At 50.3% G+C, this 11,518-nt stretch overlaps 1 protein-coding gene across 2 annotated transcripts in view; it reads left to right on the top strand.

The window, feature by feature from the left end:
* Positions 1-229: 229 nt before the first annotated feature.
* Positions 230-11,518, top strand: part of nsd3 (nuclear receptor binding SET domain protein 3) — a 15,280-nt gene continuing 3,991 nt past the window's right edge. Inside the window, exons 1-16 of one of the 2 annotated variants that reach the window (XM_083673514.1) lie at positions 230-518; positions 2,510-3,354; positions 3,520-3,810; positions 3,964-4,123; positions 4,370-4,524; positions 4,811-5,482; positions 5,604-5,766; positions 5,926-6,026; positions 6,135-6,180; positions 6,887-7,017; positions 7,241-7,366; positions 7,704-7,830; positions 7,962-8,177; positions 8,384-8,563; positions 9,475-9,621; positions 11,358-11,514. In XM_083673514.1, the coding sequence (XP_083529640.1) occupies positions 2,554-3,354; positions 3,520-3,810; positions 3,964-4,123; positions 4,370-4,524; positions 4,811-5,482; positions 5,604-5,766; positions 5,926-6,026; positions 6,135-6,180; positions 6,887-7,017; positions 7,241-7,366; positions 7,704-7,830; positions 7,962-8,177; positions 8,384-8,563; positions 9,475-9,621; positions 11,358-11,514 (3,473 nt within the window). In that variant the 5' untranslated portion in view covers positions 230-518; positions 2,510-2,553. The remainder of the gene's footprint in view (positions 519-2,509; positions 3,355-3,519; positions 3,811-3,963; positions 4,124-4,369; positions 4,525-4,810; positions 5,483-5,603; positions 5,767-5,925; positions 6,027-6,134; positions 6,181-6,886; positions 7,018-7,240; positions 7,367-7,703; positions 7,831-7,961; positions 8,178-8,383; positions 8,564-9,474; positions 9,622-11,357; positions 11,515-11,518) is intronic. The other variant, XM_083673515.1, reaches the window with a different exon arrangement.

Below are 11,518 nucleotides of genomic sequence, written 5' to 3'. Positions count from 1 at the left end.
AAACATGACGTAGTAGTCATAAATCAGTTATAATCTAATCCCTTTTATGCATGCCTATTGCAGAACTATTTCACAATGTATTTATTTTTTGTCTGCTGAGATTTTTTCTGAAATAATGGAACTACACATCCCGGGGTGCGCCGCGTGTGTGACCTACGCCAATCGGGAGCTTGTGATTTGGCGCTGAGCGGAGACAGACAAGGCCCAAAGCAGGGTGCTTTTGTTACAGCAGGAGGAAGGGAGCCAGTGAAATTAAAATACATAGGGGGCGAGATTCATACATAATTCCCACCAAGATTCCGCGAAATAGGCCCCTTTAGGTTCTACTGCCAATAGACCAGCCATGGTTGGAACCAAACAGTGACCGTAAATTGACAATACAAATGAATTGCGTTAGAAACGACGAGGCCTGAACTCAAATATTTTCACAAGATCTTTTTTTATTTTCCTTCTTTTTATAATTTGCAGAAGGAAGCGCAGATACCTGGTGTATGTGTTTAGAATGGGACACGCTGAAGGTATTGACATTTTCTTTTCCTACATCTCGCGACTCTGAGCCTCTCGTCCGTTCTCTGTCGGTGTTAAACAGCTTGCTGTCATTTTCCTAACGATGCTTTTATGCAAAGGTTTTGTCTCTTAGTCTGCTTATTTTTCTCCTCCTTTTCTTCAATGGGGTGATGGAGGTGTAATCACGCTAGACAATTTGATTTAAAGGGGCAAAGGCAGCCATATTGGCAATAATGTATAGCTTCTTTTGCCATATCTTGTATTTCTAGCTTTCCCGCATCGTAACTAAATGGCAAGGCAAACATGTAAACACTGCGGACAAATGGAATAACGTCATTTTGGCTCTAGATGTGTTTTTAGTGGGGCAGATCTTCATTTCATTTCATATGCATGGTCTGTAGTTAGCCAACCAGCTACCTAGCAAAACACATCGCAGCAGAAGTCCCTCCACGGCCGACCCGCCGCCGCCGCCGCCGCCGCCGCTGCCGCTGCTCTTACAATGATGCGGTTCAAACACACTCAAACAATCGGATCAAAATTTCAGTCTCTTCACTGCTCGCCTCTTCAATAAAGCCATCTAATTGTTACATTGTAACATGTCAAGCTGAGCTACATTCTTTCCGATGCATGATAGCGCCCCATATCCATGAACAAAGCTATATTATTCACCGTGTCAAAGGCAGCAAGCCTTTAAAAGGTTGCACCAGTGAATTGAATCTGAATCAAACACATTTAGGCCTATTCCAAGAACGAACAGACATTGTGCTTGATTCTGGGTTTGGGCATGCTGACCCTTTAATTCTGGAATTCATGTCAAGTGTTTATTAGACGTTTTCCTATCCAGGAGGAAATGGCCATAGCATAGGCCTAGTCGCCAATTGGATTTCTTTAAAGAATGAAACCAGAAGGATCATTTAAAGTGGGCACACACAGTGAATGTATTGCATGAATTGGATATGAATGTGTTTGTTTGAGAGCCAATAATAATTACTTTCGAAGTGAGTTGCAGCCATTATTTCACAGAGTGAACTGGAAACAAGCACGATATTGCCTTGGTACTGTCCTACCGAGTCCTCTCATAATTGCGTCTGCACTAACTGTGTGATGAGTTGGAAACTCTGGCACTGTCGGGTTTGGCCCATGCCTGTGTGTTGCTGGGAGGGATCTCTCGTACTTGACAGAGTTACTGTAGCTTCAGATGTGTCAGTGTTTTTATCAGTGTCGGCCTTGAACAGTTGTAGGGGATGTTTATATCTATATATATAAGTATATAACGACAGGTTTGGTATATATGGATTTATATTTTGTGCACGTCAAGACAGTTTTGGCTCCCAGCGTGACAATGTTCTGGGGAGCATAACGTTTTTAATAGTATTATGATAGACTATTAATTGTATAACAGTACGTAGGGAGTTTGTGTTATTAGGGGCTCTGCAGCTTATACATTTGTGAAGCACTGATTTCCAGTGAGGGTGTGAGCAGCGTCCTCTAGTAAAGAGGGTGTGCTGGACCCTGCGACCCCGGGAAAGGAGCTGTTTTGGCTCGTAGTGGATCACAACATGTTGAGATGTGGGACTCATAAGATAGCTGTGTTTTGTTTTCTTACCTTGATTTAAAAAAATATATATATGTAAACATGTACAGTTGTTAATTCATTCGAAATGGGATCTTTCCAGTCTACATCTTCTCCACTTTCCTTAGAACTTCTCGTCAGTCAGTGTGTCTGTGTCCTTCTCCAGGTCCAGTCAGAGAAAAGCACAGTTAAGGATGTGTGTCTGTGTCCTTCTCCAGGTCCAGTCAGAGAAAAGCACAGTTAAGGATGTGTGTCTGTGTCCTTCTCCCAGGTCCAGTCAGAGAAAAGCACAGTTAAGGATGTGTGTCTGTGTCCTTCTCCAGGTCCAGTCAGAGAAAAGCACAGTTAAGGATGTGTGTCTGTGTCCTTCTCCCAGGTCCAGTCAGAGAAAAGCACAGTTAAGGATGTGTGTCTGTGTCCTTCTCCCAGGTCCAGTCAGAGAAAAGCACAGTTAAGGATGCCGGAGCACAACAATGGATTTCTCCTTCTCTTTCATGCAAGGGATCATGGGAAATACAATTCAGCAACCCCCTCAGCTTATTGACTCGGCCAACATTCGTCAGGAGGGCGCCTACGACACCGGTAGTGATGCAGGCGAGGACGGAGGCCCCTCTTATGACGCTGCCCTGGAGGCCGAGTTCTCCTACCCTCCTTCGGCCTCCGAGGACCTGCCCCCGGTCTCCAACGGTTACCCCCCAGGCCTGGGCTTGTACGAGCCACAGGCCAAGTTCTCCATGTATCCACAGTTCCCCAATGGCTCAGCCAATGGCTACGGAGCTTTACGGGGTTATGGAGAACACTGTCTCATGCCTGGGGAAGGAACGGTACTAAGGGCACCTATCCTTCAGGAGAGACCCCCCTCTCCTCTGTCCCCTCCTCTACCGTCACACCACCCCCATCCCCACCTCCATCACCACCACCCCCACCACCACCACCCACACCACTACCACCCCCACCCACAATCTCACCCACACCCTCACCCGCACAGCCCCCCACCCATGCCCTCCCAGCACCACCTCCCCCCACCACCCCACCTCATGGCCCACATACTCCCCCCTCCTCCTCCGTTACTCCTGCCCTCCTCCACTCCCCCCCCCTCCCTGCTGGACAGCACCCCCTCCTCTCACCTCCCTCACACCCCCTCTGCTCCGCCCAGCGGGGTCCTGAAGAAGACCAGTTCTCCGGAGATCAAGCTGAAGATCATAAAGACCTATCAGAATGGCAGAGAGCTCTTTGAGTCAGCGCTGTGTGGAGATCTGCTGCAGGAGTTGCAGGTAGCGTATGCACATGCGTACAAGCAGGTTACACAGGCTCAGGGTGCATGAAATATCGTAGGAAAAAGAGCAGAATATCAATAGACTTTTTTAGGACCGGTAACATTTCAACAAGTATGGGTCACTGCCGCCTCATCTGTTTGCTTTCAATGTGACCTGCTGCAGGAGCCCCAGACCAGCGAGGCCTCCCAGGCACGCCGACACGAGAGGAAGAAGGAGAGGAGGAAAAAGAGCACCAGGTTGATGGAGGAAGGGCAGGAGCAGGGGCTAGACCAGGAGCTGCCACAGGGGGGCGCAACAAGCCAGGCAGGGGACGCCCTGCCCCAGCTCCAGCTCCAGCTCCAGCCTCTACCCCTACCCCTACCCCAACCCCAACCCCAGCCCAGGGACCTGTCTCTGGAGCAGACAGAGAGGCCCCAGAAGACCTCCATCAAAGCAGAGCCCAAGACGCAGAAGGCAAGCGTTGGTCGTTGGTTTCCTGCCCCCTCTAGTGGAGTTAATAGTTATCTATTATGTTTCAGGTTTCTTCTTTTTTCTAAAAATACACAAGGCAAACATAACATTCCCAGGTGTGTGTAGTTATTCGTGTGTGTTGTCTCTTGTGTGTAGGTCCAGAAGCAGTACCCTACGGTGATCACAGGGACGGGCTGCTGCAAGGACCACGAGGTGGGGGATCTGGTGTGGGCCAAGGTGGGCACCTACCCCTGGTGGCCCTGTATGGTCTCCTGTGACCCACAGATGAACGTCCACACACGCATCAACACCAGAGGTAAGGGTTACCACACACACACACACACACACACACACATACACATATACACGCACACACACACACACACACACATCAAAGGTAAAAACCGGAGACACACGTCAGGTTCACCTTACCTTACAGTCCTACTAACATAGCGTGAACACACGCTCACGCACAAACATCAGATCTACCCACACAGAAACACACAGTCCGCCATAGCAGCGTTGGTGTAGAACCACCATATGCCACCCTGACCCCCTGCAGGTCACAGGGAGTACCACGTGCAGTTCTTTGGCAGCGTGGCCGAGCGGGCGTGGATCCACGAGAAGCGGGTGGTCATGTACCAGGGAGAACACCAGTTCGAGGAGCTGCAGGCCGAGACTCTGCGCAAGACCACCAACACTGCGGAGAGACACAAGGTACCCGGCCCAGCCGTTCAGAAACCAGGCTCCTGGTGGAAGGATGGGGTCATTGGTTTGGAATTGATCCGACGTAGAGTAGAGGCCCTGTTCCAATACTTAAAAAAATGCATCCTCCTTTCTTTTTGAGGTAATCAATGATCCAACAGGAGTGGATAGATAGATAGATAGATAGATAGATGACTAAGAGATCAGGCTGGGAGAAAGGATTCTTTGTTAAACCATCCTAACTGGGCATGAGCTCAGTCCGCCAGGTCATGTGACTGTTCTGTCTCTCTGCCCCCAGCTGATGAAGCCCTTCCCCCAGAGGGAGCGCGCCCAATGGGAGGTGGGCGTGGGCCACGCCGAGGACGCCTTCCTGATGACACGCCAGGAACGAATAGACAACTACACCTTCATCTACGTGGACCCGGACCCCAACGCCCCGCCGCCCGCCAAAAAGACCCCCGCCAGGGCCGACAGACGCACCCAGCGCTCGGCCAGCACCGCCAGCAGAAAGGAGGAAGTGGCGGTGACGTCACCTGACCGGGAGCAGACGCAGCGCCGGCAGCAGCCCCGCAGGCAGTGCAGCGTCCCCAACGCAGACGACCCTGCCAACGCCCCGGCCTCGGAGGGGGAGAAGGACCAGAGGGGGGACTCCGGTCAGCCCAGTCCCCCAGCCCAAGAGGCCCTCTCTGAGGCCGGGGCGCAGCAGGAGTCCCCCCCCCCGGTGCGGGCCTGGAAGACGGCTGCGGCCAGGAAGCTGCTGCCCCTCTCCATCACCATGAAGAAGCTGAACGTGGAGATCACCAAGTGCGACTGGCCTCTGCTGCAAAGGAAGATGGTTCCCTCGCCCCGGAGGGAGAGGGAGAGGGAGAGGGAAAGGGAAAGGGAGAGAGAGAGGGAGAGAGAGAGGGAGAGAGAGGGAGAGGAGTGCGGTGAGGGCAAGCAGGCCGACCTAGGATACTGTTCACCAGAGGTAGGTGCTCGTTCTGAGGACAGAAGTGCCACTAGTTTTGTTGACGTGGACTTCCATGTTGTTGCTATGAAGGGAGAGCAGCAGCGTTGCTAAGCGGTGGCTTCCCTCTTCCCCCCAGCAGGGCTGTGGAAGCAAACCTGAGCCCAGTCCAGAGGAGGAGGAAGAGGGGGATGAAGGGGAGGAAGAGAGGGAGGAGAGGAGGAGTTCCCCTGCCAGTCGAAGGAGTGACCAGGGAGGGATGCAGCTCACCTCCTCTCCTGGCTCCCAACATAGCACCCCGCCAGGTACGGAATACACTGACATGTCTTGGATTGATTGATTGATTGATTGGATTGATTGATTGAGTGGAGATCTGTTGGTGAATGGTACTTGTGGGTGTAAACTGGCCTGTGTGTGTGTGTGTGTGTGTGTGTGTGTGTGTGTGTGTGTGTGTGTGTGCGCAGGCTCTCAGGAGCGTAAGCAGCAGAGACGGTCAGTGAGGAGCAGGTCGGAGTCGGAGAAAGGCTGTGAGCCAGTCCCCAAGAAGAAGACCAAAAAAGAACAGGTACAAAGCCATTTTTACTCTCAACCTTCTTCACAATTACCTCTAACCTATTCATGGCCTCTAACCCTGTTCTCTCTCTCTCTCTCTCTCTCTCTCTCTCTCTCTCAGGCTGAGATGGCTCCTGAGACCACAATGAGGACAGGCTCACAGAAAGGTACAGTATCCTGCTCTGAGTCATATGACAATCCTCTCTCTCTCTCTGCCACACACACACACACACACACCCCTCTCTGTAGATCTGTAAGGTGTATGTAGTCTGTAGATCTGTAAGGTGTATGTAGTCTCTCTCTGTAGATCTGTAAGGTGTATGTAGTCTGTAGATCTGTAAGGTGTATGTAGTCTGTAGATCTGTAAGGTGTATGTAGTCTGTAGATCTGTAAGGTGTATGTAGTCTGTAGATCTGTAAGGTGTATGTAGTCTGTAGATCTGTAAGGTGTCTGTAGATCTGTAAGGTGTCTGTAGATCTGTAAGGTGTATGTAGTCTGTAGATCTGTAAGGTGTATGTAGTCTCTCTCTGTAGATCTGTAAGGTGTATGTAGTCTGTAGATCTGTAAGGTGTCTGTAGTCTGTAGATCTGTAAGGTGTATGTGGTCTGTAGATCTGTAAGGTGTCTGTAGATCTGTAAGGTGTCTGTAGATCTGTAAGGTGTATGTAGTCTGTAGATCTGTAAGGTGTATGTAGTCTGTAGATCTGTAAGGTGTATGTAGTCTGTAGATCTGTAAGGTGTATGTAGTCTGTAGATCTGTAAGGTGTCTGTAGTCTGTAGATCTGTAAGGTGTATGTGGTCTGTAGATCTGTAAGGTGTATGTGGTCTGTAGATCTGTAAGGTGTATGTAGTCTCTCTCTGGTGTGTTGTGTAGGAGCCAGTGAGATCTCAGATGCGTGTAAACCCCTGAAGAAACGCAGCAGAGCCTCCACTGACGTAGAGATGGCCTCCTCTCAGTACAGAGACACCTCCGACTCTGACTCCAGAGGCCTCAACGACCCCCAGGTACCACACACACACACACACACACACACACACAGCAACACACATACACACACACACACACACACACACAGCAACACACACACACACACAGCAACACACATACACACACACACACACACACACAGCAACACACACAGCAACACAGGTACACACACACACACACAGCAACACACACACACACAGATACACTCACAGAAAGTCACACTCCCTGTCTATGTTTCAGGGTTTGTTTGGGAAGAGTCTGGACAGCCCTGCTGCAGCAGACGCTGATGCTTCAGACAGCCAGTCGGTGGACTCCAACCTGTCTCGCCAGGGCAGCAGCACGGCCAGGAGAGACACCGTGTGCCAGGTGGGCACTGCCCCCCCCCCCCTCTCTTTCTCTCTCCTCTACCTATTTCTTCCTCTTGCTCTTCAACTCCTCTTTCTCCTCCTCCTCCTCCTCCCTCCTTCCTTATCCTCCCCTCCGCTGTCTGCCCCCCTCTTCCTTCCCTCTCTCTTCCTCACCCCTTCTCTGTCATTCTCTTTTATTTTCTCTCAAATAACTTAAAAACAAGTGACAGAAGAAGTAGTAGGTAGTATACACAACTATATAGGTGACTGAACCTCTGTCTCTCTCTCTCCTCTCTCTCTCTCTCTCTCTCTCCTCTCTCTCTCTCTCTCTCTCCTCTCTCTCTCTGTGTGTATAGATCTGTGAGGTGTATGGCGAGGGCTTGGTGGTATGTGAGGGAGATTGCTGTCGAATGTTCCACCTGGAGTGTGTGGGCCTGGCCTCCCTCCCTGAGGGCAAGTTCATCTGCCTGGAATGTCGAAACGGTGAGACTTGGCCTATTCTCTAAACTCACACACACACAAAAACACACACACTCTTCACTCTTCTAACCTGTGTCTCTCCCTCTCTCTCTCTCTTTCTCTCTCTCTCTCTCTCTCTCTCTCTCTCCCTCCAGGTACTCACTCGTGTTTCAGCTGTAAGGTGAGGGGAGGGGAGGTGGCACGCTGTTCTGTGGTTGGCTGCGGGCGTCACTACCACGAGGAGTGCGTGCGTAAACTCCCGGGCACCACCGGTGGCGGCGGTGGCGGCGGTGTGGGTGGAGGGTTCCGCTGCCCTCAGCACATCTGCTCCACCTGCTGCCTGGAGCGAGACCTGCACCGAGCCAGCAAAGGTAGGGAGGGCCTCTCTCTCTGTCTCTCTCTCTCTCTCTCTCTCTGTCTCTCTCTCTCTCTGTCTTTCACTCTGTCTTTCTCTCTGTCTTTCTCGCTCTCTCTCACCCTCTCTCCCTCCTTCCCTCCCTCCCTCACTCACCCTCTCCCTCCCTCCCTCACTCACCCTCTCCCTCCCTCCCTCCCCCCTCCCCCCCTCCCTCCCCAGGGCGTATGATGCGTTGTGTGCGCTGCCCGGTGGCCTACCACACGGGTGACGGCTGCGTGGCAGCGGGCAGCGTGGTCCTCAGCCACCACATCATGGTCTGCAGCAGCCATGGCAGCACCAAGAGGAACGGCCTGCTGTCCTCGCCCGTCAACGTGGCCTGGTGCTTCCTCTGTGCCAGAGGTAAGCTCTGCTCTCGGACCGAACATCTCCTGTAGGGATTCACACACTGAGTAGTCCTTAACCACCCCTTCAGTCCTTCTCAGGTACAACTCCTATTGGAGCTTTCCTTCAGGCCCTCTCCTTCCCTCTTTCTATCTTTCTCTCTCTCTCCCCTCCCTCTCTCTCTCTCTCTCTCTCTCTCTCTCTCTCTCTCTCTCTCTCTCTCTGATCCACTCTAATCCAGTTTTCTCTGATGATTCAGCTCCTCTATACAACTTTACTTATCCCACAAGTGGTGATTGATCCCTGCGACTCTCTCCCTGGGACCACGCAGGCTTAGTTTGGAGCTCAGTGTCTGCAGCGTGACGATAGTTCCTCTCTCTTCATTAGTTCTCCCTCTTCCCCTCCACTGCCCTCTAGTGGGCAACGACGACCACAGGCCAAAGTCTTCAGGACCTTTTGACTGTTTATATCTGTACTGCTTCAGTAACATCTGACACGTGGCAAATGAGACCCTCCGTTGCATTTGCCTGTTTGTAAATATGTATTCATGTGAAGTTTGTCTTTTGTACTTGAATAGCATTGCTGTAACTTTCAGTTATCTAACATGGTACTTCTGTATGTAATGGCGGTGCTGTTACAGTGCACTCCTCTTACAAGAATCACCTCTGGGCTCCGTGATATGACTCTAATCACACATTTAATTGAAAAGAAACGTCCAGTGCCGGTGTAGGAGGGAAGCCATTGACTCACTGATAAGTGGAGTGCACTGTAGGCACTATATTGTATCTGTTGGGATGACTGTTTAGTTCTCTTCTGTTTCTCTCTTGTTTGTGTTCTAACAGCGTGTGTTCTTTCTCTCTTGTGGAATCATGGGTACTGTAGTTTTTGATTGCGGCTCACTCCCATCTCTTCCTGTGTGTCTCGTGTAGGGCTGTTAGTGCAGGACCTTACTGACACCATATTAAGTTCATATGCCTATAAGTCCCACTACCTTCTGACTGAGTCAAATCGTGCTGAGTTGAAATTACCTATGATTCCCTCTTCTTCGTCAGCTACCAAAAAGAATATTGGGAAAGGTAACCAAACAGTTTTTCTCTCTTTCCCTTGTCCGACTGGCGTGTGTGCGTGCGTGTGTGTGTGTGTGTGTGTGTGTGTGTGTGTGTGTGCGCTTGTGTGTGTGTGCGCGCTCCAAACCTTTATTTGAATCCCCTCCTTACTGCATCTTTTCTGTTGAAAGCCTTGCAGTGCTAAATTCATAATCTGCCTCTAATATGGAAACTGGGGATATGCTGCTATTAATGCTAAAGAAAGGCTTAAAATAACCTCTGTCAGGGACCAAACCCTGTAAAATAACCTCTGTCAGGGACCAAACCATGTTAAAATTACCTCTGTCAGGGACCAAACCCTGTAAAATAACCTCTGTCAGGGAACAAACCCTGTAAAATAACCTCTGTCAGGGACCAAACCCTATTAAAGTAACCTCTGTCAGGGACCAAACCCTGTAAAATAACCTCTGTCAGGGACCAAACCCTGTAAAATAACCTCTGTCAGGGACCAAACCCTATTAAAGTAACCTCTGTCAGGGACCAGACCCTGTTAAAGTAACCTCTGTCAGGCACCCACCACCCGTACCATGTTATAATAAACCCATAAGTGTTTGAGTAAACAAAGCTGTAGAAAAGGACTTTCATATTTTCTCAGATACACAAAATGTGACAAGGAATGAGATTGTCCAGGACACAGTGGTTCTTGTAAGAGGACTGTATGGACCGGTCCCAGATCTGCATGAGCTTAAACCAACCTGTTTGGAATGACAACGTCCGTCATAGGACTTAGCTAGAGCATACAGATCTGGGACCACCTAGCACTGCACTGTGCCTCCCCAGTGAAGAGAGATGGTGAGGGTTGGGGGGGGGGGGGTCCTGTATCACTGGGTTATTTTACGCCTTGTCTGTGGGGGCTTATTGCTGCTGTAGGCACACAGCTTCTCTGCTCCCCTCTTTGTGTTGCTGACTGCTCTGTTCTGTTGTTGATTTGAATTATTGGCTCTCAATTTTTCTCTTGCACTCACTGTACTGTGACGTGTCTTGGATGGGGAATCAGACCTCTGCTAATGCGGGGATTTCGTTGTTCATAATTGTGATCATGGTTTGATTGAATGCTGTTAAAGACGCAAATAGCTTCATCGATTGGATGAAGACACCGAGAAGAAGCTCTCAAAGCTTGTCCTGAAACGTGACCTTGACGCCTCCACAACTATTGGTGTTTGAAGTGAGATTCCATCCAAGACCGTGTGTACAGGGAGGTGCAGGGAAATGGAGAAACTACTTTGCTTAAAAAAAAGCAGGACAGCATGGCAGCTTTTTGTGTATGGTTAATTTGCTGGTTGTATCGTCTCTAAGCTATTGCATGTGTGGTGACTGACTGACACAGGGCACTGTACTCTGAACCTGCCTGCCTCACCTGCCTCACCTGCCTCACCTGCCTCTACTCTCGTAGTAATGATAGTCATCTAGTAGCAATGTCAGGAACTTGACCTATGAATAATCGCTATTTCCAGATTACGTTCCCTTATGGCAATAGTACCCTCCAAAAGCATATTGCAATTTCCTAACAAATCCTTCTTCCACCATTGTAAACCCGTATGCCTCTTCACAATGTTCTGTCAAGTCAAGAGGCTGAAGGAATGGCTTGTCTGCAAGTGAGGTTCAGAGTCTGGCGGCCCACCGTGTCAATGCATTCTCTGATTCTGTGTTTCTGTTTTTTCCACACACACACACGCACACGCACACACACACACGTGCGCGTGCAGGAGGAAAGCTGCTGTGCTGTGAGTCCTGCCCTGCGTCGTTCCACCCGGAGTGTTTGGAGATGGAGGTGCCGGAGGGAGGCTGGTCCTGTAGGGAGTGCAGGGCGGGGAGGAAACCCCACTACAAGCAGATCGTCTGGGTCAAACTAGGCAACTATCGGTGA

Source organism: Argentina silus (genome assembly GCF_951799395.1).
Source record: "Argentina silus genome assembly, chromosome: 7".
NCBI classification, from domain to species: Eukaryota; Metazoa; Chordata; class Actinopteri; order Argentiniformes; family Argentinidae; genus Argentina; species Argentina silus.
The sequence above is the reverse complement of the archived record's forward strand: the minus strand, read 5'-3'. Positions and strand labels throughout refer to the sequence as shown.